This window comes from Euprymna scolopes, chromosome 36, assembly GCF_053919585.1.
Source record: "Euprymna scolopes isolate OS-2025 chromosome 36, ASM5391958v1, whole genome shotgun sequence".
Lineage (NCBI taxonomy): Eukaryota > Metazoa > Mollusca > Cephalopoda > Sepiida > Sepiolidae > Euprymna > Euprymna scolopes.
The window spans coordinates 10722287-10736657 of NC_136517.1; the positions used below are offsets into that span (position 1 = coordinate 10722287).

Sequence of the window (14371 nt, forward strand, 5' to 3'; positions counted from 1 at the left end):
GGTGATGTTCTTGATGTATGACCAAATAAAGTAGTCCAGAGAGTTCAGATCGGAGGAGGAGGGGGGGGGCAGTGAGAGAAGCGTACAAAATCGTAGCACTCCTTCTGAAGCCAAGCAAGAGTCTCTTTGGACTTGTGGGCTGGCACTGAGTCCTGCTGCCACACCGAGGGTCTGTCAGCGGTCACTTGATTTCACCAGGGGATCATCACATTCTTCAACACATGTAGGTACACTTTAGTGTTGACTTCCAAGCTGACTTCGAAGATGTGAGGTGGCATGATGTGGCCCTCACTTAGAAACCATACCAAAGACCATAACTGTGACCAGAAACTTTGTTGAGCTGTGCCCTCAGGTGTTGAATGGTTCGGATTTGCATTTTGAGGGTGCTGACAATGGTCCTGGATCAGTAGAGGGCATGAGTTATTCAGCATTGCTCATTGAAGATTGACTAACTTCAATTGCTTTCAATGCAATAGATGTTCCGAAACAAAAGCCACTTTTAGGACTGCCAGTAATCACTGTAAAAGATTTTATCGAAAACCCAATATGTTAAATCTAGAGTGGTGAACAGAAGTTTGGTTTCCATGAGTTTTGGCTAATAACAAAGTCCTAACAAATACGTGACCTCTATTTCAACCATCATCAAAGGACCAGAAGTGATTTCATCAGCATCTGATAAAGGCAAACTTTTTGCATCAGATTCCACCCTCAATGATTGTGGACACCTGCCACCAGAATTTTTGCCCCTGTGACTGAAAAAACGCTTTGGTGACATCTCATATCTTGCTAAACTTATCAAGAACCATAATGCCAGCAAGGCAACTAATCCTGACAACCTTCCAATCATTTTACTTAAAACAAGGCTGATAGCCATTAGTCGCGTGCTCTCGTGTAATGAATGAATGCGTGAATGTAGAATTGACATGAAATTCTTAAAGATAAACTAAAATGACCGGAAAATGGGCTGAAATGACTTAAATAAATAAAAAGTAAATGACTTAGAATGACTTTAATGAACTTAACGATGAATTGAATGACCTTAAGAATGACTTGAATGCTTAAAAAATAACTGGAATCCTGTAAAAACAACTTGAATGATCTGGAGAATGACTTGAATGGCTTTGAGACTGACTGGTTGTAAAGTGAGTGATCATTTTACATTAAATTAATACAGAAAAGTGATCCCCCACTTTATATCACAATAAGTACAGCATGTAATAAGAACAGATACTACACTTTGATCTTGGTCAAAAGGCCAAGAAAAGGTTATTTATTTGCTCCCCCACTGAGCAAATTAGGCACAAGGCCGATTTTTAAAGTGAGGAGTGAAGGGAAAATGTGGAACAACTCCCGGGGAGTAAGGGAGCTGGATAGTAACAATTGATATGAAGGGTTGCTCCCCCATATGGTCTTTGCTTGCAGTATCTGTTCCGGCAGATACTACACTTTGAGATATTAAATCCTTTATTCATGTTAAAAATACATTGAAAATCAACAATGAACAAAAAACTTAGACACATGGCCAACTCAAAAGGGGGGATTGTGGGGGGTCGTTGGTCATCCTTGTCACTCCAGAACTAAACAAAATCAAAAGTTTCTCCCAGCTAGTATCTTCTTTCACCATAATACCGTATTCACCCTTTCATACTGGGGGACGTCCTACTTAACTCCCAATTTTTAAAACATTTTTTATTGACGTGTAAAAACAAAAAAAGTACAATGGTACAATAATTCTTTTGTGTCGAGGGTGGGGGAAGAAAAAAAACAAAACGTGATTAGTAGGACCCTCCCAACCCCATCTAGTTGATAGATTGCCCGTTCCACTAGGTTTGTAAAAGGAACCTTGCTTCTGTGGGTCAGTCTCTAAGTGGGGATGCCCTCTAGATGTGGGTGTTTGGCCAAAAGGCCAAGAAAAGCTTAAAAAGCTAAGAAAAGCCTCTATTAACAACAGACCTTTGATCTTAACCAAAAAGGCCAAGCACAAAAGTGTTACAGACAGACCGACCAACCGACGGAGTGAGAGTCGCTTGCACGCGACTAAAAATGCAACCAAAACTTGCACCTATTCTTATGAAGCTCTTCAAAGGAGCTTATGCTCTCCATCATATTGGAAAACTTTGTCAGACGGCTTAGTATTTAAAAACACTGGAAACCGGTCCTGTCTTTTTCAATACAGACAAATCAGTCGTCTGTGCATCATGATCAAAGCTTTACGTTGCAAGTGTAACAGTCGTATTTGCGAGTGATTTTTTTCAAATGCTTATCTTTTGGTGATTGTATTTCTTTCACTGACAATCTTACAAACCTCATTACTGAGTGAAATATGTCTTTTCAACCATTTTTTTTTTTTAAATGAACAAAGTTAAATTATTTAAACAATAAAAGTTTAATAATATGCTCTTTTATTTTGAAGGCTGTTTAAAAAACATCTGAAGAAATTTGAATGTAAGTATTCATTTTTTTTTGTGGACTATTATCCCCATAATTGTTGTTGCTTGACTACATTTTGGCCAACTTATCCTCTGGCCTTCTTTGGGTGGTTAACTGCAACAGGATAGGAATGCTGAGTCTTGTAACTGTATCCCCAGTAATTACTGCCTTCCATAGTTGTTGTCTCACAACGTTTTGGCCGACTAATCATGTTCCTCATCTCAAAGGATTCCAAAAAATAAAATATATAAATTTTAATGTTTATACCTTCAAATCTTAACATAAAATTCGGTTCATATTTAGAATTACAATTATTTAAAAAGAAAATACAGAAAAACATTTATGATATATGTACTTGTCATGGATCGAAGATGTCATATTCCAAAAATCCTGTAGGTTTGGCTAGTAACTTTCTATTTGGCTAGTAAACAAAAATATTTAATTGTCAAAGGTCAACTAAAGATAAATCTGTCTGTAGAGCCCTGATGAATAAGTTTCTTGAATCTGTAATGAATCAAATTGTCAATCTCACAATTTGTTAGTAACAAGTAATATGGATTTCATCCTGTAAGATCAACAGCTGACGTGCTGACTGTAATATCACACAGAATGAGTAAATCTATAAAGGATGGAGGCTTCATTTTCAAAGGTTTACTTCACAAGCTTGCTAGCTATGAAATATCTGGAAATATCGCATCAACCATCAAATCCTTTCTGTCTAATAGGTTTATAAAAACACTTGTTGATGAGCAGAAGTTTGAAGCATATATTAATGCCAGCATGCCTCGGATCCATTCTAGGATCAACCCTTATCCTGATCTTCAATGATTTCCCGAATAACATTCTAAGATCATTTGTCAACATTTATGCAGGTGTCACACCCATCCCCGGAAACACTTCGAAGTGCAATCTTTCTGATGTTCTATTTCCAATCTGGAGCACGTAGTGCAATGGGAGAAAAGATTCTTAAACTAAGCATCTCTTTTTTTTCACCACCAACACTCAGATCCTCATTTGTCCCAATTGAAACGAATCCCTTTTCCCTTGCGAAAACCCTCTATAATAAGTTTCTGGGACTGACCTTCACTTCAGATTTGAAATGGAAGAAGTTCATCAAATCTGTTGCTATGGTTACCAGAAAAATGGTTGGGCCATTCTGCCGCTCCTGAAGATATCTCACGTCTGATGCAATCCTCTGTCTGTATAAGAGTCAAATGCATCCTAAGATGAAGTGTTGTTGCCACATCTGGGGTCACACCCATCAGAGATTCTTTTCCTACCTTGACAGAGTACAAAACCGACTTTGAAATCTAGTGAGGTTGCACTCTTCTCTTCTCCACTTTTTCATAAAAGAAATGTCGCGGGTCTTTTTTGCTCTATGGTTATTTTAATGGTAGATGCTCAATCGATCTCTAATCTATAGTTTTTACCTTCGATATAAAACACGTCACAGCAAAAAAGCTCATCTAGCTACAACCACTGTGAATAAATCCCATTCCTCCGCCTGTGTACATAATGGAACTTCCATGAACAGAGTTTCTTTCTTAAAACTACTCACCCTTGGAACACAATTTCCAACTGACTACGACATTGTTGTATTCAAGTCCAATGTAAATATGTAAGATACGTCCTCTTAAATAATCAAATTTTCCCAACTATTAACTCCTCGAGTGGCCTTTTGGCCTTTAGTAAGAATTTTTTTAAAAAACACATGTAAAGCAATAGAATCATCAAAAGCGATTTCATTTTTCTCTCTTATTTACACACAAGAATTTTGAAGACAACAACAACAAAATATTTTCAAGCGTTATTAAAACGTTTTAATTAGAACACTAGCGGGACCTGTGGAAATTCCACAGGAGACTCATTCATACGTAATATATTGATGTTGGCATTCTGTAGATATTCAGCATAAACGGAGACGCTCTGATATTATTGTAGCTTTTTTTTGTTAAAACTGCAAAAGTATCTATCCAAGCTAGCAGGGACAGAGAGAGAGGAAAGTCAGAGAGAGAGAGAGGAAAGTCAGAGAGAGAGAGAGAGAGAGAGAGAGAGAGAGAGAGAGAGAGAGAGAGAGAGAGATGAAAGTCAGAGAGAGAGAGAGATGAAAGTCAGAGAGAGAGAGAGAGGAAAGTCAGAGAGATAGAGGGAGAGAGAGAGGAAAGTCAGAGAGAGAGAGAGAGGAAAGACAGAGAGAGAGAGAGGAAAGACAGAGAGAGAGAGAGGAAAGACAGAGAGAGAGAGAGAGGAAAGACAGAGAGAGAGAGAGGAAAGACAGAGAGAGAGAGAGGAAAGACAGAGAGAGAGAGGAAAGACAGAGAGAGAGAGAGGAAAGACAGAGAGAGAGAGAGAAAGGAAAGACAGAGAGAGAGAGAAAGGAAAGACAGAGAGAGAGAGAGAAAGGAAAGACAGAGAGAGAGAGAGAAAGGAAAGACAGAGAGAGAGAGAAAGGAAAGACAGAGAGAGAGAGAAAGGAAAGACAGAGAGAGAGAGAAAGGAAAGACAGAGAGAGAGAGAAAGGAAAGACAGAGAGAGAGAGAAAGGAAAGACAGAAAGAGAGAGAAAGGAAAGACAGAGAGAGAGAGAAAGGAAAGACAGAGAGAGAGAGAGAGAAAGGAAAGACAGAGAGAGAGAGAAAGGAAAGAGAGAGAGAGAAAGGAAAGACAGAGAGAGAGAGAGAGAAAGGAAAGAGAGAGAGAGAAAGGAAAGACAGAGAGAGAGAGAGAAAGGAAAGACAGAGAGAGAGAGAGAAAGGAAAGACAGAGAGAGAGAGAGAAAGGAAAGACAGAGAGAGAGAGAGAAAGGAAAGACAGAGAGAGAGAGAGAAAGGAAAGACAGAGAGAGAGAGAAAGGAAAGACAGAGAGAGAGAGAAAGGAAAGACAGAGAGAGAGAGAAAGGAAAGACAGAGAGAGAGAGAAAGGAAAGACAGAGAGAGAGAGAAAGGAAAGACAGAGAGAGAGAGAAAGGAAAGACAGAGAGAGAGAGAAAGGAAAGACAGAGAGAGAGAGAAAGGAAAGACAGAGAGAGAGAGAAAGGAAAGACAGAGAGAGAGAGAAAGGAAAGACAGAGAGAGAGAGAGAAAGGAAAGACAGAGAGAGAGAGAGAAAGGAAAGACAGAGAGAGAGAGAGAGAGAAAGGAAAGACAGAGAGAGAGAGAGAAAGGAAAGACAGAGAGAGAGAGAGAAAGGAAAGAGAGAGAGAGAGAGAGAGAAAGGAGAGAGAGAGAGAGAGAGAGAAAGGAAAGAGAGAGAGAAAGGAAAGACAGAGAGAGAGAGAGAGAAAGGAAAGACAGAGAGAGAGAGAGAAAGGAAAGACAGAGAGAGAGAGAGAAAGGAAAGACAGAGAGAGAAAGGAAAGACAGAGAGAGAAAGGAAAGACAGAGAGAGAAAGGAAAGACAGAGAGAGAAAGGAAAGACAGAGAGAGAAAGGAAAGACAGAGAGAGAAAGGAAAGACAGAGAGAGAGAGAGAGAAAGGAAAGACAGAGAGAGAGAGAGAGAGAGAAAGGAAAGGCAGAGGAAGAGAGAGAAAGGAAAGACAGAGAGAGAGAGAGAAAAAGAGAGGAAAGTCAGAGAGAGATGTCTTAGAAGAAAAATACTTTGCACATTTTTAAAAAATTTTTATTTTATACCTTTCGGTTAACCTTGACAGTTTTTCATAAACAAATGAGAGATATTTACTTGTTTTTTATTGTATTCATGTCATATTCGTGAAGCATGAAGACAATCTTGAGAAACAACCAAATCAACCAGTTTAAAATGCACAATAAATAAATAAAAAAGCTGTTAGTAAAAGAAAAAAAAATAATTGATTTGAAGAATTATTAAAATATCTGTCCCTCCCTCCCTATATATATATATATATACACACACACACACACACACACACACACACACACACACTTAAACTGAATTTTACTTTTTATCCTGTTTATATCCGTGCACACGTCATGATATCATCAATGATGAATGGGGTGGAAGAGAAAGAGAGGTTTGGAGGACATGGAGAGAGAAGGGAAGGTACAAGGAAAAGTGGAAAGCGCGAGTAAAAGAGGGAACGGGAGAAAGGGAAAGATAGAAAAGGACTAGGGGCAGTTTATGAATTTAATAATCCCTTGATACTTCCTCCTTATAAGGAGGCTGGTTCAACTCGTCTAGAGTGGATGTCACCAGATAGTATGACATTGCGGCAATGGGATAGAGGTTGGAGCTTGGTTGATTAGAGACTATTTTTTTGGATCGTGTCTAGAGAGAGACACCTTCCCCCTGTATTTAAACAATTAAAATAATTTTCAATTGGAGGAAAATGTCATGAACAATAACAGGCGTTTATTTGCGTCTTAAAAGATGCCAAGTTTAAACAGAAGCCAATGTTTGATGTACATTCTTAGCAGATAAAAATGTAGACAAATTTTGTCTGATTTCCAAGTTTGTTTATTGCTTTTCCGGAAGTGAGACTTCCCAGTCAAAAAGGTCAACACCGTTGTGGTTATTCTGGCCCTTGAAGTGCTTGCAGCAATCTTTATTCACAGTTGAAACAGGAACACTTGAAGCATGCCAGGAGTGGTTCTTTAACAACCTACTGAAATTTGAGAGATCAGAAGTGGTCAGCTGTAGTGTGTGCAATCCTGGGCTCATTTGCCTTGACCAATATGGTCAGCGATTAGGGAAATAGGAAAGAAAAACAACCAAAACGTTACTTTCAATAAAGTGGATGGACCAATAGCAAGCTAATGTCAAAAATATTTAAGAGTAATTATTTCTATATTAAAAGTGGCAAGAAGGCCGATTTGATTTGTAAAAATATTTTGTCATTTTCATTGCTGTTAACTATATCATAACACATCAGCTACCTAAAAAGCATATTGATTTTAATTTCAATTTTAAACATCTATATCATATTTCTGTTAGTTTGTCCGTTCCACTTTTGCTCAGAAAATACTGTCTGAAATTTTTTATGCACTTTTGTAATAAGGTGCAGCGAACTAACTATTATGGTATTCATTCAAGCACAGTTAAGGATTAATACGGCTTAGTCACCACAATAGCACATTTACTCTCACTTTTTTTCAGAAACTACTGCGCTAATTTGTCTGAAATTTTGCATGGACTTTTATGATAAGGTGCAGCAAACTAAGTATAATGGTATCCATTCGATACACAATTAGTGATTAATAGGGATTAGTATTTAATGCACAAATTTAATATTCAAACATCAATTTGTTATAAAGCACTCATTCTAAGTCAATACTTTCCCCCCTTTTTAACAGGCTAGTATATATATATATATATATATAAATATATATATATATATATATATTGAAACTCCACGGATTAAGGATAATCCACTTAATTTGTGTCTCCTTTTTGAAAATTAAATAGGTTTTTAACTCTTCCTGAAGTGTTTTTAACATGTTTTATTAATTCTTTGTTCTAATATATATATATATATATATATATATATAAATATATACATAGCACTAATCATAGGGGTGATAAGTAGTCAAATGGATTAATCCTAATCTTATAAATACAACACTGGTAAATTTTTAAAAATATATCCATTTTGAATTTAGAAACAGACAAATCCCACAGGTAAGGAAGACATTTTTTATAACATGAACAGGTTAGCCAAATTAATCAAGAGTAGGTAACTTGATCCAATATCTGGAACATATTTTTGTTCTTGTGATCAAGGGAGGTGGTGTTTAATCAACACTGCTGGTGAGACATGATTTAATATACTGTTTTGGTTTTAAATCCCTGAAATAGGGTTTCATGGTAAAAAACTGATGATCCCTTAAATTAACACTAGGACTATTGTAAATTCGAGAGAGCAAGTTCATGCATTGATTGCAGGTGATTAAATGACTTGCTGACTAAATAGTTTTCCAACATTGATAAAAAATATAAAATTTAAGTTTTTTTTTTATATGGTTTTAAAGGTTAAAATCTCCCAAGACTAGGTGAGTCGATCGGTAGAACTGCTGACTGTCAACGCGATGATTCTAGGTTCAATCCTCGGCTTGGGAGAGGTGCTAGTCTAGCGGCACTGATGAGTTGTAATACAACAAAACAGGACTGTATGTCGATGACTACAAATATATATATATATATATTTGTATTGTGTATTTAGGCAGCATGTTTTCATTTACACAGACATTATTGACCAGCAAAGAATGTTTCTGCTTAATCGTCTTTTTTTGTAATTTCTCCATTTTTCATGTGGTTGTTCTAATATCTCGGTCGAATTTGTGTAAGAAAGTTCCATAGTCGTTTTCATCCATTTGTTTTTTCCTGTTTTTTTCAACCGATTTTCTTTAGTCGTTTTGATTATTGTTCACTTAAAATCTGGATGCTTTTATATGATTCAATTCAAATTACATTTAATTTTTTTTTTTTTTACACACGAAACATTTCACTATTTTAAGTAATTTAACTGTAATTTGAACTGAAGCATAATAAAAGTATCCAGATTTCAAATGAAACAGTAATCAAAAACTGCCTGAAGACGACTGAAGAAAATCGGTTGAAAGTACTTGCAAAAAAAAAAAAAACAAGCAAAAAAAAAAAAAACAGATGGACGAAAATGACTACAGAACTTTCTTACACAAATTCGACCAAGATATTAGAACGATGAAACAAAAAATAGAGAAATTACAAAAAAGACGATTAAGCAGAAACACTCCATGCTGTTCAACAATGTCTGTCTATATATATATATATATATATATATATATCTAGAACCTAAAATTTATTAAAAAAAAGCATAATATCTAATACAGAAGCAACAATCAAAATTTGAGATAATGATTGTTAATTTGTAATAAAAATATAAAAAAGTAATAATTCTCACTAGTTCAACAAAGATTCTCAAGTTCAAAAAGGCATAGCTTAAGAAAGTCAATCGAAACATTGGTCGAAACGTCACGAATATAGCAATCAAAATGAGAATAGTAGTCCAAATAAGAAAAATGATACAAACAATAAAAATATTTTAAAGTTATTTCTTTTCTAACAGATTTGAGGATTAAAAAAAAAAAATGTTAACTTACAGTGTCACCAGGTAAAAATTCTTTACTGAGTCCAAAATCAGTGAGGACAATATGTCCGGAAGAATCAAGTAGAATATTTTCCAATTTAATGTCTCTGTAAATGATACCAAGCTGAAATGAGAGAGAGAAATTTGAGAGATAAAGAATGATAAATAAAAAAAATAAATAATATTTTGATTAATATTTAAAAAAATATTTTAATAGTATTTATTTCAAATTTGAATTTCACTTTGGTTACATCTGTAAAGTGCATGGATAACATCGGGTAGTTTCCTGATAAAGGGACGTAACGTATCAACAATACCGGAAATAATGATACAATTTCAGGATGCATTTCGATTTTATTTTTAATATTCCAACACAAATTTTTACTCAAAAGAATCCAATTTGCAAACACTTTTCAAGACATTTCCCATCTTTTCAAGGTAATAACAGAAATAAGGCCTTTTCAAGAGAAAGCTCAACTCTTTCAATAATTTCTTTCAAAATTAATTCTGGATGGGAGGGGGGTGCTGTTTGCTTTCTCCTATCCTGTAAACTCTTAGTTTTATTTGCTAAATTTTGTCTGACGTCACACACAAACACACATATACATGGTGCAACAGAAATACCTGCCACACTGTAAACTTTCAACTAAATGTTCTAATGAACAAGTGCCAATGGGTTTTTCATTTAGCTAATAACTTGCCATTTATTTTTCTTCGGGTACCCTCATCAAACAATATGGTTTGGACTGGTGTACATCGTGCTTTTATTGTAGAAATGTTTTTGAAGAAAGTGAATCTTTAACTGCAACACAGAAAGCTTTCAGAGTTCATTGCAAGTTAGAACGGTCTGATGCTGTTCTAGATAGAAAATCAATACAGCTATGGTTTGAAAATTTCAGAGCTACAGTTTCCGCATTTAAAGGAAGCCACCTGGAAAGCATTGAAGCATTCGAACACCAGACAGTATTCGAACTGTGAAACTTTCTATTACTCAGTCTCCAAGGCGTTTAGCTCAGAAACACGTTTTGACCTTGGGCTTGTCTGATCAAACAGTCAAAAGAATTCTACACACGACAATGCAGTCCCATCTATTGCCCAGAAACTGCACGAGAACGGCTGAGAAGACTGCTTGTCAAAATGTGGGAGATATTTCTGCCACATCTTGTACAAATAAATACACATTTAGCTTTATTAGAGAGCGGAGGATGTTCAGCAAATTTTATACTTATGCAATGTTGGATAAATCTAATGTACACACAGAATGCTTTGCGTCTTATAATTAATTAGATAATTAAGAGTCTTTGCTATGACTGATTGTGCCTGACAGAGCTAAGTGGCAATTTTGTGGGGATCACTTCCTCTCGCAGATATGATTGGTCTTAGTGGTTTGTTGGCTTTATGCAATTAAACTAATCCATATATAGACAGAATCATAAGATGATACTCTTATTAATGAGCGACAGATTTGTACGGCTAATTAACATGTCTAAACAACTTCCGGCCGGGTAACCTTTTCTCTTTCGCAACAGAGTAAAAATAATAAAAAAGGAAAGAGGAAAAAATTAACGGACAAAAAAGAAAACAAACCGAAGGAAAAAACGGAAAAATAAAAATGGAAACAAAAATAAAAACGAAAGGATAAAAACGGAAAAAGAAGAACAAGCGGAAGGAAAAAAGGATAGAAGAAAAAAAAAAAGGACGAAAAAAAAAGAACGAAAAAAAAAAACGGAAAAGAAAAAAAAACGGAAAAGAAAAGAAAAAAAGAACGCAAAAGGAAAAAGAACGTAAAAGAAAGAAAAAGAAAAAGAACGGAAAAGAAAAAAGAACGGAAAAGAAAAAAAGAACGGAAAAGAAAAAAAGAACGGAAAAGAAAAAAAGAACGGAAAAGAAAGAAAAACGGAAAAGAAAGAAAAACGGAAAAGAAAGAAAAACAACGGAAAAGAAAGAAAAACAATAAAACGGAAAAAGAAAAGAAAACAAAACAAAAAAAGGAAAAAGAAAAACAGAGCCGCCCTGTAGAATCGAGTAGGTTTGATCCTGGCTTGGAGCGGGTGCTAATCTAGCTGCAACAAAGAGCTGTAATACAACAGAACAGTGTCTGGATGAGATATAAGATGCTACATAAAAACAATGCAATACATGTAATAGTGCTGGAGGATTAGTCAGGAAGATCGCATGCTAAAAAAAGAGGAGTGATGTATGATCGGATCTGGTTCTCATCTTCATCCATTGTAAGTGACATTAACACGTTAAGAGCTTAAATATTTTACAGGCAAAGACAAGAAACAAATAATAACAAGTGGGAGGAGCAAAAGATAAGAGGAAAACTGAAAGAAAAATAATTTTTTTTTTATTTTTTTTTTTTTTCTCAAATGACAGGATACTTGACAAATTCTCAGATGTCTTTCTTGAAATCAAACTCCAAAGGATTTTAAAAGGAGGAGGAGGTTTTGGAGGAGGAGGAGGATGAGGAATGAAAAATTAGCAATTGGGGGAGTCAAATTATGTGCTCTGAGGTTATGAATTGTTGAAAGATAAATACTGGAGGAAGGTTGGGAGGGGGAGAGAGATCAGAGAAAGTGACAGTAAAGGACCATATACAGACAGAGAGAGAACACTAGGGAGAAACCAGAGAAAGAAAGACATACCAGAAAGAAAGAAAGAGAGAGAGAGAGAGAAAATAGAAAAAATGTGGAGAGACAAGAGAAAGATGGCAAAACCAGAACAAGATGAAAATAACCGAGACAGAAAGAGAAAGAGAGACAGAGACCAAAGACGGAGAGTGAGATACAGAAAAGAAAAGTAAAGAGAGATTAAAGAGAGAGAGACAGAGGGGGAGAGAGATCAGAGAGACAGAGAGGGAGAGAGAGATCAGAGAGACAGAGGGGGAGAGAGAGAGATCAGAGAGACAGAGGGGGAGAGAGAGAGATCAGAGAGACAGAGGGGGAGAGAGAGAGATCAGAGAGACAGAGGGGGAGAGAGAGAGATCAGAGAGACAGAGGGGGAGAGAGAGGGGAGAGAGAGATCGAAGAGAGAGGGGGGAGAGAGAGATCGAAGAGAGAGATCGAAGAGCTAGAGACAGGACAGACACCAGAGAGGGAGAGACCCGACACCGGACAGGGAGAGGGAGGGAGAGAGACCGGAGAGAGAGAGAGAGGGAGAGACCCGACACCGGACAGGGAGAGGGAGGGAGAGAGACCGGACACCCGAGAGAGAGAGAGAGAGAGAGAGGGAGAGAGACCGGACACCCGAGAGAGAGAGAGAGGGAGAGAGACCGGACACCCGAGAGAGAGAGAGAGAGAGAGACAGAGAGAGAGAGGGAGAGAGACCGGACACCCGAGAGAGAGAGAGAGAGAGAGAGAGAGAGAGAGAGGGAGAGAGACCGGACACCCGAGAGAGAGAGAGAGGGAGAGAGACCGGACACCCGAGAGAGAGAGAGAGAGAGAGGGAGAGAGACCGGACACCGGAGAGAGAGAGGGAGAGAGACCGGACACCGGAGAGAGAGAGGGAGAGAGACCGGACACCGGAGAGAGAGAGGGAGAGAGACCGGACACCGGAGAGAGAGAGGGAGAGAGACCGGACACCGGAGAGAGACCGGACACCGGAGAGAGACCGGACACCGGAGAGAGAGAGGGAGAGAGACCGGACACCGGAGAGAGAGAGGGAGAGAGACCGGACACCGGAGAGAGAGAGGGAGAGAGACCGGACACCGGAGAGAGAGAGGGAGAGAGACCGGACACCGGAGAGAGAGAGGGAGAGAGACCGGACACCGGAGAGAGAGAGGGAGAAAGACCGGACACCGGAGAGGGAGAGGGAGGGAGAGAGACCGGAGAGAGAGAGAGGGAGAGGGAGAGACCCGACACCGGACAGGGAGAGGGAGGGAGAGAGACCGGACACCCGAGAGAGAGAGAGAGAGAGAGAGGGAGAGAGACCGGACACCCGAGAGAGAGAGAGAGAGAGAGGGAGAGAGACCGGACACCCGAGAGAGAGAGAGAGAGAGAGGGAGAGAGACCGGACACCCGAGAGAGAGAGAGAGGGAGAGAGACCGGACACCCGAGAGAGAGAGAGAGAGAGAGAGAGAGGGAGAGAGACCGGACACCCGAGAGAGAGAGAGAGAGGGAGAGAGACCGGACGAGAGAGAGAGAGAGAGAGAGAGAGAGAGAGAGGGTGAGAGACCGGACACCGGAGAGAGAGAGGGAGAGAGACCGGACACCGGAGAGAGAGAGGGAGAGAGACCGGACACCGGAGAGAGAGAGGGAGAGAGACCGGACACCGGAGAGAGAGAGGGAGAGAGACCGGACACCGGAGAGAGAGAGGGAGAGAGACCGGACACCGGAGAGAGACCGGACACCGAAGAGAGACCGGACACCGAAGAGAGAGAGGGAGAGAGACCGGACACCGGAGAGAGAGAGGGAGAGAGACCGGACACCGGAGAGAGAGAGGGAAAGAGACCGGACACCGGAGAGAGAGAGGGAGAGAGACCGGACACCGGAGAGAGAGACCGGACACCGAAGAGAGAGAGGAAGAGAGACCGGACACCGAAGAGAGAGAGGAAGAGAGACCGGACACCAGAGAGAGAGAGGGAGAGAGACCGGACACCGGAGAGAGAGAGGGAGAGAGACCGGACACCGGAGAGAGAGAGGGAGAGAGACCGGACACCGGAGAGAGAGAGGGAGAGAGACCGGACACCGGAGAGAGAGAGAGGGAGAGAGACCGGACACCGGAGAGAGAGAGGGAGAGAGACCGGACACCGGAGAGAGACCGGACACCGGAGAGAGACCGGACACCGGAGAGAGACCGGACACCGGAGAGAGAGAGGGAGAGAGACCGGACACCGGAGAGAGAGAGGGAGAGAGACCGGACACCGGAGAGAGAGAGGGAGAGAGACCGGACACCGGAGA

The 14371-nt window shown here is 39.4% G+C and overlaps 1 protein-coding gene and 1 pseudogene across 2 annotated transcripts in view; both read right to left on the reverse strand.

The window, feature by feature from the left end:
• LOC145260333 (ribosomal protein S6 kinase alpha-5-like) overlaps window positions 1–14371 on the reverse strand; it is a 427160-nt gene that overhangs the window by 46983 nt on the left and 365806 nt on the right. For both annotated transcript variants that reach the window (XM_080118246.1, XM_080118245.1), the window contains exon 5: window positions 9484–9594. In XM_080118246.1, coding sequence (XP_079974372.1) covers window positions 9484–9594 — 111 coding nt within the window. The remainder of the gene's footprint in view (window positions 1–9483; window positions 9595–14371) is intronic.
• Window positions 1142–1267, reverse strand: LOC145260809 (U2 spliceosomal RNA; annotated as a pseudogene).